Here is a 15,520-nt window from a genome sequence, read left to right as displayed (position 1 = left end):
CAGAAAGGGTTAAAATTCAGCTCCTCCTCATTATGCAGCAACACAACTTTTTTCCTTGTATCAGAAAGGTTTGAGGGCTCTTTATACGCACAAATTTTTTTTTTGGAAAATTATGATTTCATCTATTCATACATGATGCATTCATGCAGTGATAATTAACTGCTAGATGGGCGCAATAGGAGCTGCAATTTAAACATCACTGCACTGTTGCAATAGATTGCACCCTGCTGGTTGCAAACGCCCCGGTAGAATACATCACAACAGTTTCTAAACACAATCACAGGGACAAGGACTGATTAAATGGGAATGAAAAAAAACTGATCTGAGAATAAACCTGATCCAAGCACAGCTCGACCAAACTTCCACCTACACAAGCACTGAGGTTAGTGCTCAGTGGAGTGTGCATTTACAGTTGTGACCTTCCCTTGCTCCAAATCAGATCATTTATCTTTAAACACACAATTCTGTACTGCACTTGCATTCAACTTCCAAGGTCGCTTATATATTATATCCCGATGAGATAGAATGTTTAGTCTGCTCCAGAGGAGCTTACGATCTAATCTCTCTATCATACACTAAGAGGGGCACATATATTGAGAAACCAATGAACCTCAAAGTATGAGCAGGAGAAGGAATCTGGGCAAAAAGAGGAATCCCACAGAAACGTGGTGAAACATGCAGACACTGAGTTTACTGGCTAGAATGGAACCCAAGTGCAGGGGTGCAAGGTATCAATGCTCACCACTGTGCCACCTATGCCCTTCAGTATTCAGCCCTTATCACAATGGCAGAAATCATATAGAAAATGACAAATGATACCCTTATGGTAAGTAATGGCACATGCACCCAGTTACCCCACAGCAGACATGGCTCACAGCAGTTTGGTTTAACCTAATTCCCTTGTGAAAGGTGAATATAAAACAAGCAAGGTATCACATATGGCTCTATGGGGAGAGAGTTATATTGGGCCTTTGTGTCTCTGGATGATACAAGCATTCAGCTTGGCTGCCCCCATAACTAACGTAGTACAATCTCTTAATTTGAAATGGAAGGCTCTCTTAAATAAATGTGAGTATAAAGAGTTACAAGGCAGAAGCACAGAGGATCCAATGCACAGTGCACATCAATCTACAGCGTGTAGATGCGACACCTCAGGAATCACAGCATAAAGCGGATGCCAAGTAACTCTGGCATGGAACTGGATGCATCATACATACAGACATGATGAGGGGTCCAAGAGCACAACAACATGCAGGTCACCGGGAAGCACAATGATTACTAGAGATGCCCTTGTGGGTTCCAGATACACAGAGGGACAAGACCTCCGCCACACAAACTGCTTACCATCCGATTTAGATGTGGTACCATCTTTAGGCAAAATTAACATAGAAATAAAAATAGGGAAAAGGAACAGTAGGGAGAATTAGTGAGTGTCAGGAGGCAGCTGGAAAGGTTACAGATTGGTCAGAAAGAATGAAGAGGAAAAAAACTTGGCTTCTCAATGGCTAATATGCACTTACAGTAGGGGCTCCCCAGATGTGGTCCTCCCCATGTTAGTATGTACTGAAGGGTATTTAATGTCCCTGTTGTGCTCACAGAGTATCCAATGTCTTATACTGTGTTGGGATACTGGATCTTACAATGACATGCTGGGCGGGGGTTAGATACAGATATCATGGCAAAGAATATTTAGGCCCCAATGTGTCTGCAATATGACACATAAGGCAGCAGATAGCACTGAAGTCCACCAGGTACCAATAATCTGGGCATTTTTAATGGGTCAGAAAAGTGTACACAAAATTAGATTGTTGGGGATTCCACACTGAGTTGCTAGAGCAATCCCAATCATTATAAATGTTGATGGTGTCCCCACTATCTGTGCAAATCCTGTAATTTTCTTCCCTCCCCATTGTCCCTACACATGGCACAGGCACAAGGTGATGGTGCCTCCTCTCATAGCACAAAGCATGTTATCTGTAGGCTAAAAAAGGTCTCTTACCCAGTGACGCATAGGATCCAGGTGGCAGTGCGGCAACAGAAATGAATGGAGCAGTGGAGGCTCCTGATGCTGCCTTAGATTTAGAAGTGGCCGCTGCGTTCACATCAATGTCACTACGAGAGCGCTGCAGGGACCCGGGGGTGGATTTGGAAGTAGCTGACGATGCTATGACATAAAAGGAGAAGTCAGAGGTGGATCCTTTAAAGGACCAGTAACATCAAAAAAAAATTTGTTGGTATACATCGGAAAAAAAACACCAAAACAAAATAAACTTTAAAATCGCAAAGTCTTTATTAAGAAATAACTTACCGAAACTCAGCTTGCACTCCTCTTTAGAAAGCCAACACGGCACAAACCATCGTGTGGCAAGGAGGAGAAATCGAGCGCCGCATGATGGATCGCCGATTGCTTTCTGAAGAGGAGCACAAGCGGACTTTCGGCAAGTTATTTCTTAATAAAGACTTTTTACATTTTATTTTTTTCGATGTATACTAACAAATTTTTAAAAAAAATCTTTTATGTTACTGCTCCTTTAAATCCTTTGTGAAGTTTATTCTCTCACACTACAATTACTACAATAGCATCAGCAATGCCATTGTCACTTATCCAGTGCTAAATTGCACCACTATGCACAGTGTATACACACATGCTGAGGGCCACATTGTTTCTCATAGCTCAATGCAGTAACTACCTCTATCCAATAAAGGGACCTCCTGTTCAAAAACTGTAAATGCCCTACTAATAATATTACTTATAACAAATTCCTGAGTGATCTTCTAAAAAGTTGACTAAGTGCCACCAAGTTGATTACAAAAAAAGGGTTTGGTTTGGCTAATAAGTTGGAAAAGTATATTATGTACAGCATCTAACATCCACTGAACCACCAGGTGCTGCCAATGTGAGTAATATGTGAGAGTAATTCATGCGGCTCAGGTCTGGCAGTAATATATAAGCAGATATGCCCACAGTGCCACTCAAACACAAATGATGGCCTGCCAAGCTAAGGATATGGGGAGTTGCTGGTGGCAAATTTGAAGGCCTGAAAGGATTGAACATAATGGCTTCAGGGTAATTCTCTCTAAATGCCAATCGACCCCTGCTGGCCTTATTTTGATTCTCTGTCCACTAATATGTATCGCGTCAGTCTCATATTCAATAGTTTGGGGGAACACAGGTTAGTGGGAAGCCAAGAGCTTGCTCCACAGGGTGGGACTCACCTCTAGACACAGTGCTGCCTGTGGGGCTTCTTTTAGTCGAAAGTGGTCGGCTGTGGACCAGAAACAGAATTACACAGGTTATACATGACCAGCAAGTTATATTCAGATTTCTAGGTGTGTGGGGTCTGACATTCCCAGCATTCTTGCCTCTCTAACCCACTTACTTGAGGCTCTCCTGGGAACTGGAGGAGGATCGGTCAGACTGGGGCAAAGAGACGATACTGTCAGAGTTCTTCAGATGAGACTGCAGGGCTTTCTGGTAGGAAGACTCCAGTGTATGGAACAAGTGCTCTGCCTCCTTACTGAAATGACTGTGGAACCCCCAGTAGCACCTGCACATGAGATTAAAGCAGAACTAAGTCACAGACAAATGCATTTGTGAAACGGGACGCAAAAGAGCGAAGCTGGGCCCTGCTCTACAAAGCTTTCGGTCTATAAGGGGAGCATTCTATGTCACTTCTAACATCACTATATGTCTCAGTACCTAATGAAGGGAACACACTCAGAGCATTAATATATCATTGGTGGATGTAGATTTGTCTTTTGTTTAAACATTTGCCCCAACTGACCAGCAGGTGCCAGAAAAACAAAGGGGCAGGGATGGATGGAGGCAGGAGTCATAATGAGCTTTGGTGCAGAGCACTCTCCCTGCTGCTGACTCACAATGTTCTGCAGTCTCTGCAGCTCTTCCCTCAACCTCTTTCCAAGGGGGTTTCAGGTTTAGGGAAGGGAAATAAATAATCAAACCCAACAGCAGAATATTCTGGATCAGATCAAAATCAAAACACAACTTGCAAAATATGAATTCCTATAATGACTCAAGTTGTTAATTATACAATAACTAATGGGAAATAAGTATGGTGTATGACATAGTAGAGCTTTTATATCTGTGCCACAATTTTATTTCCCACCCTAATCCCTACCAGCTGTTTCCAGCAAGCCCCCCCCCCCCCCCCCAATTCTTAGACCTTACATAAATTCCCTAATTGTTATTCCTAACAAGTCTTCAACCAGGGCCCACTCCGTCTCCCTGCCGAAAATCTGCCCGGCAACTGGTTTTCTATCTCTAGGACACATGAAGAAAGAACTAACACAGATATGGGGGGCATGCGAGAGGGAGACAAATGAGAACTGTACAGGTGAAGCAGCTGGTGGATCTGTTGAAATAGAACAGTTGGACTTATGTGCTTTAACTGCCATAGGATTTAATTAAAAACAAGCAACTGCTGCCAGGAGGATGCTGGGAGTTGTAGTTCCATAGTGCAGAGAGTAAAAAATGCAGCAGTGAGAGTTAGAGCCATGGCAGCTCAGTTAAGGACTACAGAGATGCAGAAAGAGGGTGCCAGTCTAGTCACATTATGAAACTCGCTAGTTAATTCTACTGGAAGGGCCTAGCCTCTATACCCACTGCCCCGTAGGATCAGCGCCGGCTTTGGATACCGAAAAAGATAGCAGGAAGTACATCAGAGAGGACCCATGTCTAACACAAGGTGAAGTATACCCTGGGCAATTGAGCGATAGCTTGTCAGCTTTCCTCCTTACTGCCGTTCCTTCACACCTCAAACCTCATGCAATAGAATAAAGAGACTGTAGAGTGCCCAACACAGCAAGAGTCAGAGGGAAAGACTGGAGCAATAACACTGTATGGAGCTAGGACTACTTACTTTCTTGCGACGATCTTTGCTTCTGAATCCGCATCATGAATCCCCTTTTTGATGGTCTCTGCTAACACAGATACGTGCCTGGAGGGGAAAGGAGTCACATAAAGCCCAGATCCTCACTCGCTCCATGACTCCCTTGTTACCCCCACCCACAGTACTGCCAATCAAGGAGAGCTCTGAGCCACTAATTCACCCCGTTAATAAAGCCCAAAGAAGGGAGACAAACAAGGAAATGGCATTCCTAGGAACTCAATGGCTGGTTGTGATAGTAACTAACAAGGTCAACAAAGCCACTTTTATAATCCTGCCAAACAGCATGGCCTCTCCCGCAGCCACTCTGCACAGCATAGGTACAAGACATGTTCCAGCTACTCTTGTTTCTTTTAATTCTGTATATTATGGGGCCATCCAGTAGAGTGAGCCCAGAACACTCCTCTGTATATTATGGGTGGGAGGAGCCATATTGTTTCTCTCAGACAGTACAGTATGAGGGTAAAACTTTTTGTGTGCCCAGACCATTCCCTAGCCTAGAAGATTCAGTTCCAACACCTATACACCAGAGATTAATACATAATGACCCAAGTAAAAAAAAAAAAAAAAGTTCCCTGTTTATTTCTAAACAATAGACATGTTACCTTGCGAGATTTGTTGAGATTTGTTGGTGACACTTGCACAAATTCAAATGCAGGCAACAAGTCTCCTTTCTGCCAGTACTTTATGGATTTACTTCAGCAGTTAGGTAGCTCCCATTCATTAACAAACATAGATAAGCATTTTAATCTAGTCGCATTTCCTTTACACGAGATATAAACAGGACCTATATTACTTATATTCCCAGACCTTGAACGTAGGCTAAATACAGCAGCTTTGTGCTCACCTTTCGAGTGAGTGAGTTTGCCATTCTTGGAGAAGCAGATCCAAAAAATCGTAGCAGCGTCTGCAGGGGACACAAACATACACAATGAAGTCAGGCAACATGTAAATGGAAGATTTGCTCTGTAGATTTAGAGTATGAATAATGGGTCTTGCTTACAAAAGTGCTGTTAGAGAAACATTGAAGTCTGTGGTCCAAAGTAGAGCGCTCCAGCCCTTTTAGCAGCCACAGAGTAGGGGTATCAATGTTATCTCAGAATAGAATATTACACTCATTTGTTATGGTACTGTCTCTTTAAATTTTAAACTATTACTCTCATTGAATCAGTGTCCATTAACCCACCCCTCTCTTCACTCTTTCTACCTTATATTCTCAATCCCAATGCATGTGCATGCACTACCGACATTTGCCCCATTACCCCTATCATTTGCCCCTTCTTCCCCCAATTCCATTGGACACAATATTAGAGAATGTTATTGAGCTTTTTAATATACCCCTCCGGTCATCAATATAACACCTGTCTGATTGCTAAAGTCATGGGGTCCTAGCAACCAGGCAGAAATCTGAAATCTGAATCCAGACAGCCCAAAAAATATATCTATATAATGACCAATAGCAATTGGCTTTGGAACAAGCAACAACATAATGTGAACTGTAAACCATTTCTATTTGCTCCAAGCAGAACAAAATGCTATAGAGACACTGGAACACAGACCGGGCTGTGTGTGAGTACCCACAGGTCTCACATGGGGCAAATAATAGAAAATTACAAACCTTCTGACAGCGACAGACTTGGAGGTGCAGTTACTGGTGATGATGGGGATCAACCTTGGGACGTGTGTATGCTGCGGAGAAAGACCAGGGTCAGTGTTAGATACTACACACTGAAGACACACAAATACAGAAGAAGAGTCACCCAAGAAAAAGGTTCACCAACACAAAGAACATTTCTCTGTGTTAGTGGCTATCTTGTAAAGTCAGCACTGCGCTACCAACATAGCAACCAACCTCCAGTTCTATCTCACTGGTCTAGTAACCTATAGCAACCAGTTATATTTCACTTGTCTACTAATCTATAGCAATCAACCCAGTTAGATCTCACTGGTCTAATAACGTATAGTAACTAACCTCCAGTTATTTCTAACTGGTCAAGTAGCCTAAAAGAACAAACCTCAAGTTATATCCAATAATCTAATAATCTATAGCATAATCTATAGCAACCATCCCCTTTATAGCTCATTGATTTAATAATCTATAGCAACCATCCCAGTTATAGCCCACTGATTTAATAATCTATAGCAACCATCCCCGTTATAGCTCACTGATTTAATAATCTATAGCAACCATCCCCGTTATAGCTCACTGATTTAATAATCTATAGCAACCATTCCCTAATGTGTCTAGTTTTCTATAGCAACCAACCAACATACATGTCTCACTGGTCTAGTGACCTATAGTTACCAAGTCAAACATACATCTCACTGATCTGGTGTCTGATGGTTTTTGGACATGTGTAGATAACCCCAGTAATATTTCTTATGTCTAGTTACATATATGAGAATGCCCAAGTACTTACACGTATGATTAGCCGGATGGCTACAATGCCAGAGGTGGCCATGATTTTGGCACTGTTGGGGACCAGATTGAAGACCGTTGGCATGATTGCTTCTGCACCATGGTCAAATTTATTCCCCAGAACTGAGGATAAGTGTCTGGTGGGGGAAAATGTCATCAGAAATGAGTGTTACAGTTTCATTATCAGTAATGAGAGATAAGTTTGGAATATCCCGAGGCCCCACCGACCACCCCAGACTGGCAGCATCCAAAATATTTGCTTCTTAACCCTGGGTCACCAGATGTTAATGGATTATTAACCTGTGCTTTAAATGAAGCACCTGTGCTTTAAATGAATCTGCTAACCTGAGGAACAAAGGTTTATAAGGGGGGTGTATAACCAGGGTTTTTAAGATCAAATTGCCCCATGTGCTATCTGTTTTAGCGGTCTTACAGAGCCCCTGTGAGTCTACATCTTATTGCTGCTTTTGCTTGAATAAGCACACACACATGGAGGTGGTTTCTCCTTTTAATGTTAGCTCTCCCTTTATTTCCGCCCCTTTAAGGGCTGTCCAACAGCTCAGTATTTGAGAGGGTTAAGTAGCAGATGTGGATACATCGCTTTTAAACTAGTTTAGGACTGACACAATGGACACTGCCTTGACGGGGCACGATGGCTTATGCATGCTTGTACAAACTATTTCACTTGGATGCAGGTAATTCACCTCTTTGCCTGTATAGCTAGTATTTCCCTTTTTTTCTTAACATGCATTCATGCCACTTAATGTTTTTGGAGTGCTGAGAAAGTTGAAATTGTATATCGTTTAACCATGTCTCATGCACCCAAATTTATTTTTTATATATATATATATATATATATATATATATATATATATATATATATTTATTTATATATATATATATATATATATATATATATATATATATTTATTTATATATATATATATATATTTATTTTATATATATATATATATATATATATATATATATATATATATATATATATTTATTTATATATATATATATATATATATATATATATATATATATATATTTATTTTATATATATATATATATATATATATATATATATATATATATATATATATATATATATTTATATTTATTTATTAGGTATGCACCAAATCCACTACTATATATAATGAGTGAACTCCACCTACCCCAGAGTGATACAAGCCTCCCGTACAACCTGAGAACGCAAGTCCTTGGCAGAGAGTTTAAAGGCTCCATCAAGCAGACGGAGCTGCTGGAAGAAATTATCATATTCTGCCGCCCCCGCCAAAAGCAAAGATCGGATCTTCTTCAGCTGAAAAGATGAAATACATAAAATCCAGTTAAAAGCCAAAACTAAACCTAAAAAACTGAAGCCAAATAAAACCATTAACTGTAATCACAACTTTTAGCTCACAAATCATTCCTCAGTTGCTCCCTTTACACCTCCCACAATCCTCTCTAACAAACTTCTCCAACGTTCACCTCCAGCTTGTGAACTCGTGGCAGTGGATGTGATTTACTTAGACTTTGCTAAAGCATTTGATACAGTGCCACACAAAAGGTTACTGGTTAAATTAAGGAATGTTGGCCTGGAACATAGTATTTGTACCTGGATAGCGAACTGGCTAAAAGATAGACTACAAAGAGTGGTGGTAAATGGAACATTTTCTAATTGGACCAGTGTTGTTAGTGGAGTACCGCAGGGCTCTGTACTAGGTCCCTTGCTTTTCAACTTGTTTATTAATGACCTGGAGGTGGGCATTGAAAGTACTGTTTCTATTTTTGCAGATGATACTAAATTGTGCAGAACTATAGGTTCCATGCAGGATGCTGCCACTTTGCAAAGTGATCTGTCTAAACTGGAAAACTGGGCAGCAAACTGGAAAATGAGGTTCAATGTTGATAAATGCAAGGTTATGCACTTTGGCAAAAATAATATAAATGCAAGTTATACACTAAATGGCAATGTGTTGGGAGTTTCCTTAAATGAAAAGGATCTAGGGGTCTTTGTAGATAACACGTTGTCTAATTCTGGGCAGTGTCATTCTGTGGCTACTAAAGCAAATAAAGTTCTGTCTTGCATAAAAAAGGGCATTAACTCAAGGGATGAAAACATAATTATGCCTCTTTATAGGTCCCTGGTAAGGCCTCATCTGGAGTATGCAGTTCAGTTTTGGACTCCAGTCCTTAAGAGGGATATAAATGAGCTGGAGAGAGTGCAGAGACGTGCAACTAAATTGGTTAGAGGGACGGAAGACTTAAATTATGAGGGTAGACTGTCAAGGTTGGGGTTGTTTTCTCTGGAAAAAAGGCGCTTGCGAGGGGACATGATTACACTTTACAAGTACATTAGAGGACATTATAGACAAATGGCAGGGGACCTTTTTACCCATAAAGTGGATCACCGTACCAGAGGCCACCCCTTTAGACTAGAAGAAAAGAACTTTCATTTGAAGCAACGTAGGGGGTTCTTCACAGTCAGGACAGTGAGGTTGTGGAATGCACTGCCGGGTGATGTTGTGATGGCTGATTCAGTTAATGCCTTTAAGAATGGCTTGGATGATTTTTTGGACAGACATAATATTAAAGGCTATTGTGATACTAAACTCTATAGTTAATATAGGTATGGGTATATAGAATTTTAATTAAAAGTAGGGATGGGTGTGTGTATGGATGCTGGGTTTTCATTTGGAGGGGTTGAACTTGATGGACTTTGTCTTTTTTCAACCCAATTTAACTATGTAACTATGTAACTAACTATGTAACTCACTTTTCAGCTCCCCAACACTTTGCCCCTTGTTACCTGCCTTCAAACATTCCCTTAAACCACATAGCCTCAGAAAAATCTATCCTGCTCCTTCCTAACAACTGATATTTGTCAGAATTGTAGAGGAAACCAGCGCTCGTAGCACGAAGTTTTGGACAAGGGGAGAATGACAAAAATAGTAATATAGTGTAGTACTTCTTATGGTATGACACACCGCTTAGTGCATAGGCAAAACTGAAATCTTATATAGGTGCCTTTAACCCTCTACTCATCCACACTGTGCACTTTCTGCAACGCCACTTCCCAGCATGCGGTGTGTGAAGAATCAATGGTGGGGTACTTACAAACGTTTAAACGGAATAATTGCGTTATAATAATACTTCAATGGGTCGATGGTCTAACCTTTCCAGGTCCTATGGTTCTATAAAGAGGTACTCGACATGACTTTCTCAAGGGGAAGCCCTTGAGAAAGTCGTATGAGACGAAACGCGTCGGGCAGATACGTCATCAGTAGGAGCCCAGGGAACACGAGGCGGGAAGACGCCGGCTAAATATCATCCTTACAAACCGCATGTGAGACCCAGGGAACCAGAGAGACGGTGACTTTTAACTATTTATGCGTATTTTACTAAGAACATTGTGAGTGCAATTTTAATAGTTCTGTGACCAAATAAATTTTCTTTACGGTTTTACACTATGTCGAGTACCTCTTTATAGAACCATAGGACCTGGAAAGGTTAGACCATCGACCCATTGAAGTATTATTATAACGCAATTATTCCGTTTAAACGTTTGTAAGTACCCCACCATTGATTCTTCACACACCGCATGCTGGGAAGTGGCGTTGCAGAAAGTGCACAGTGTGGATGAGTAGAGGGTTAAAGGCACCTATATAAGATTTCAGTTTTGCCTATGCACTAAGCGGTGTGTCATACCATAAGAAGTACTACACTATATTACTATTTTTGTCATTCTCCCCTTGTCCAAAACTTCGTGCTACGAGCGCTGGTTTCCTCTACAATTCTGACAAATATCGATTGCAAGTCTGAAGGAGAACAGACATTTCTGAAACCGGCAGAAGAAGCAGACTATTCAAGACCTTAATATATCCTTTTGTGCCTTCCTAACAACTCCCAGCTCCCTCCTGCAACATTCCATAATAAAACTGTGAGGATGCCAACACTTGCATGATATATGGAAAGGATGAGGTGCACTTACAGCAGTGATCCGCTGCTCCCAGTCATGTTTGTCATCAGAGAGGATTTCTCGGATCTTGTTCAAGGACTCCTCCAGGTCTCTGCTTGAATATATCTGAATTGAGAGGGCAAGGGTGTTAGTGCAATATGGTACCAAAGCAGAGAGACCCAACATGAGTTAAGGCCTATCTAAAGCTAAAGGGCAAGGACGTGATAATGGACATAATGGAAAGGTACCAGAGCAGTTAGCAGTTTCCCATGGGGCTACTCTCTAGCTGAGGGACACAACAATCAATACTCTGTTTAGCCAGAAATGCCCTCCCTCAAGCCAATCAAATGAACTTTGGTATAATAAGCAAAGCATTTAATCTCCTGCTGCAAACACCTCCATCATGCTGTGAGCCCAAGCCTGACAGCAGAGGTAACTGGTTGTAGAAGGGGAAACTGTTAGATTAGGGAAGTCACTAACTGATATCTGCTCCCTCTTTCTAAATAAAAGGATTCTGCGGATATAAAATGCCCAACTGATTCCTCTTCCCACGGCTTTAATCCCCTGACTCCTCCTCCCACAGCTTTGTTCCCCTGTTACAACCAATGGCTGCTGATATCACTCTATAGTGTACCATGGGGACTGTTAGACTGATGGAGTAGGTGGCAGTCAGTCATTTCCCAGCACCAATCACAAACTAGAAATGAGCAGCTGACAAACAGCAGGGCTGAGTTGTGTCCAGCAGATGTGGTTGAGTAAGAGCAATAACATAAGAAAGTTTATTTCATGAAACAGTACATTATGGGCACAAGGTTATAATTATGTCAGTTATGTTTTACAAAGGAAATCAATATTTAGAAATGGGATATTATATTAACCCCAACTCCCTCCCTCTAAATATCTGTCTAAGTAATGATGCATATGATTCTTGGCCCTGCTGGGAGATGCCGATATACACATGGTAATGGGAAATCAAATAATTTTAGAACGCCCCCCGAATAATTTCCACCCTCCAGAGCTGTGTGTAAGACTGGTAGAATGCAGGGGGGCAGACATATATGTATATGGGGGGTGGAAGTGAGAAAATGTATGGGGGTGAGAATGTACAGAGGTGGGGAGAAAGTAGATGGGGGGGGGTGAGAGAAAGTAGATGGGGGGTGAGAGAAAGTAGATGGGGGGGGTGAGAGAAAGTAGATGGGGGGGGTGAGAGGCAGCAGATACTGTAGCATCACAGTGAAACGTTTAGAGCCAAATCACCTGGACATTCGGAACATCTTCAAATGCTCGAATAAAATCCTCCTCATCCAAGGCTCCCGCGCCTTCTTTGGCAGTTCCTGCAGTTTGGAGAAACATGGAAACCATTAAAGGGGGGGGGGGGAGCATGAAATCTGCATGAGACTGCACCAAAATGTCTGCCCTTATGTGGGTTAGTCCCTCCCTTAACACACAGAGATATTGATTTCAGCAGGAGCTGCCAGGAGTGCGCATGTCACTGAGCTGTACATGATTTACAGAGAGAGAGAGAGAGACACACTGGCTGCGTCCTAATATCTTGGCAGCCAGGGAATGAGCAGTTCAGCACCACGGCCAGCGATCAGCTAAAGATGTGGGAAATGCCATATAGACTATGCTTCCTGGGGATACAGAATGAAGTGTCAGACTCCAGCCAATCAATGATCTGATTTAGTTAATAGGAAATCTCTCTGTTTTAAAGGAGATAAAGACATCTCCACAGAGCTGGGTGACTCAGTTTATACATAAAGGTGTGGTTCACCGACACTGGATAGAGCACCTGAAGCCAGGCCCTAGCAGGTGCCAAAAAATGGGAAATAAGAAGGATAAATGGCAGGAGTCATACTCGTTACACAGAGTCAGTTGGCTAAGGGGAGGACTGTCCGGGTGACAGGGAAAAATGAACACATATGATCAGCAATCGGTGATCACCTTCCCAGCTGAACTACAAGAATCCCAAAGGCTAAAAGTTGCAGTTTAACTGCAGATAAAAGACACAGCACAGAAATGTGATATTTGTTCATCACTCACCTCCTGTCTTGGCTGCAGCACTAGAGGGTCCTGGCCTGCGGGCAGTCCCTAAGCTCACCCCTCTGCGGGCGGTTTGAGGGGCTTTAGAAGAGGCAGAAGAACTGGCCGATGAGGGTCGGTTGCCATCAACAGAATCTTCATCATCAAAGTTTTTATCTGCGGAGAATTCCAGTTTCAGAGTGAACACACAAACAATTGCTAATATTGGACAGGTTAATGGGCTTGCAATTCACATGGCATTTAGACCCTTAGGTGCCAATAAGCAGCCTAATAGGGTTATGTGATAAAATACACAAAGTTTACTAGGTACAATAGCCTATAGCAACCAATGAGGTGGTAGCATTTACTGGGAATCTTAATGGTTGCCATAGGTTACTGCCCCAGGGCAAACAGTGTATTGTTTACATGTAGGCATAAGTGTCCAATAATGGGCAGGTTATCGGCCTTGCACTTCACATGGCATCCATTCAATCAGCAGTCTCTAATATTTTATCAGCACTTCTCAGTAGTCTGTGGCGCCGATGGCGGAGCCCACTCCGGCGCAGAGTCTCGATGCTGGTCGCAAACTCTTGCGAGATTTCGGCAACTCACCCGAAGTTTCTATCATGAAAGACAATTTTACTCACCTACTGAGCGCTGATTGAATGATGTCAAAGGACGCCTTATATGTATTGAAATGCGGCTTTATTACAGCATACAGTGCTTTACATGCAGTGGGTGTGCAGACGAATCCTACACGTTTCGTGCCTCTATACCAGGCACTTCCTCAGGGTACAAAAAGAGGCACAAAGGCGAATTTCTGGCAAAACGAAACGGGTCAAATTCGCCCATCCCTAAATATCTCCCATCATTTCGTGACTAAGATGCATGTGGCCAGTTTAGCAATGGCTGATAACGGTAAGTAAATCTTTCAGAAAGACAGATGTGACTCATGCTGACTCCCTCCTGTCAGAGGAATAAACCGATTGGTATGTAAATTCAACGGAATTCACAGCTAAATACTCCCATTGTGAAAACATGGCTGCTGTCACATGGAGACAGTGCAACCAGACGCGCAGACACATTTCCCATTTACAAAATTCCATAAAAATGGCATAAATTGCCCAATTTCACAAAGCTGCAACCGTTAAATAGCATGATCAGCATGGAATTTCCCGGGGACATTTCCACAAGCAGTGCAACAAAACCGCCTGTGTGAGATCCCTCATAGGAATCAATGTAACAAATGTCTCATCCATGTGTCGCAGCCCCTGCCCCCACAGATGCAGCTCAGACAGAGAGAAACATGGAGGAACAGAAAGCATCACACCCGGCACAAACACACCTAGATACAGAGACACATGGACGCAACCAGCCATACATAGACAGACAGATGTGTTTCTCCAGCAGATAAACACACAAAGCAGGGCAAGAGAAGCAGCAGCTCCTCAGTGAGGGGGGTGGGGAAGGCAAAGAGACAAGTGATGGGAATCCTCCCTATACAACCGGCCGGGGGGAATGTCAGTGCATTCGCTCACAAAGGAAGCAATTCCAATCGGTGCTGCGACCCTCCATGTTAAATACTCCCCGACAGGCGCCTCACAACACTAAGGGGGGTGGGTGGGGGAATAAAAACATCTCAAGCCGCCATTAGAAGCATGTAGATCTTACGGGTGCATATCCTTTGGCAAATGAGCTTTCTCAGCATCCTTCCTTACTCCTCCCCAACTGAGTCAAGAGAAGAGAGCAGCAGGAATTCCAGCCCTGAGCAGACAGGGATCCAGCAGACATGCTGGGAATGTCAGATCCCACCAAGGAACACTGTGAAATGTGCATGGGTGAGGTTTTGCCACTGCGAGAGGAGACGGGAAATGAAGTCAGATCCGTGGAGCGTCTTGATATTGTGTTACTCGCCCATTCCTCTCCCTGGAGGATTCTCAAACAGCTGTCATTGCACTGTAACAAATAAATGCAGTCCCAGTGGGACCCCATCCTTATGGGCTGAGCCAGCAGCTCCATAACAACCTGCTACAGCACTGCTACCCGGGGAGGTACCTGCCCCACACACAAAGACATATACACATTCACACATACAAAGACATATTCACATACACAAACAGTTACAGAAAGAGAGAGCAGGTATCCTGCATTGTGTACTCTTTTATTCACCTACACACAGTCACACACTGTCTTATAGGTATGGTA

At 42.5% G+C, this 15,520-nt stretch overlaps 1 protein-coding gene across 22 annotated transcripts in view; it reads right to left on the bottom strand.

Moving 5' to 3' along the window:
• Positions 1-15,520, bottom strand: part of clasp1.L (cytoplasmic linker associated protein 1 L homeolog) — a 98,139-nt gene that overhangs the window by 44,117 nt on the left and 38,502 nt on the right. For 13 of the 22 annotated variants that reach the window (XM_041575684.1, XM_041575683.1, XM_041575685.1 and 10 more), the window contains 12 exon segments: positions 13,337-13,492; positions 12,551-12,627; positions 11,327-11,419; positions 8,508-8,653; positions 7,328-7,463; positions 6,526-6,596; positions 5,755-5,814; positions 4,881-4,958; positions 3,381-3,548; positions 3,217-3,266; positions 2,000-2,164; positions 1,345-1,368 (listed from right to left, as the gene is read on the bottom strand). In XM_041575684.1, coding sequence (XP_041431618.1) covers positions 1,345-1,368; positions 2,000-2,164; positions 3,217-3,266; positions 3,381-3,548; positions 4,881-4,958; positions 5,755-5,814; positions 6,526-6,596; positions 7,328-7,463; positions 8,508-8,653; positions 11,327-11,419; positions 12,551-12,627; positions 13,337-13,492 — 1,224 coding nt within the window. 22 annotated transcript variants of the gene reach the window in all.

Source organism: Xenopus laevis, chromosome 9_10L (genome assembly GCF_017654675.1).
Source record: "Xenopus laevis strain J_2021 chromosome 9_10L, Xenopus_laevis_v10.1, whole genome shotgun sequence".
In the NCBI taxonomy this organism is placed as follows: Eukaryota; Metazoa; Chordata; class Amphibia; order Anura; family Pipidae; genus Xenopus; species Xenopus laevis.
The sequence above is the reverse complement of the archived record's forward strand: the minus strand, read 5'-3'. Positions and strand labels throughout refer to the sequence as shown.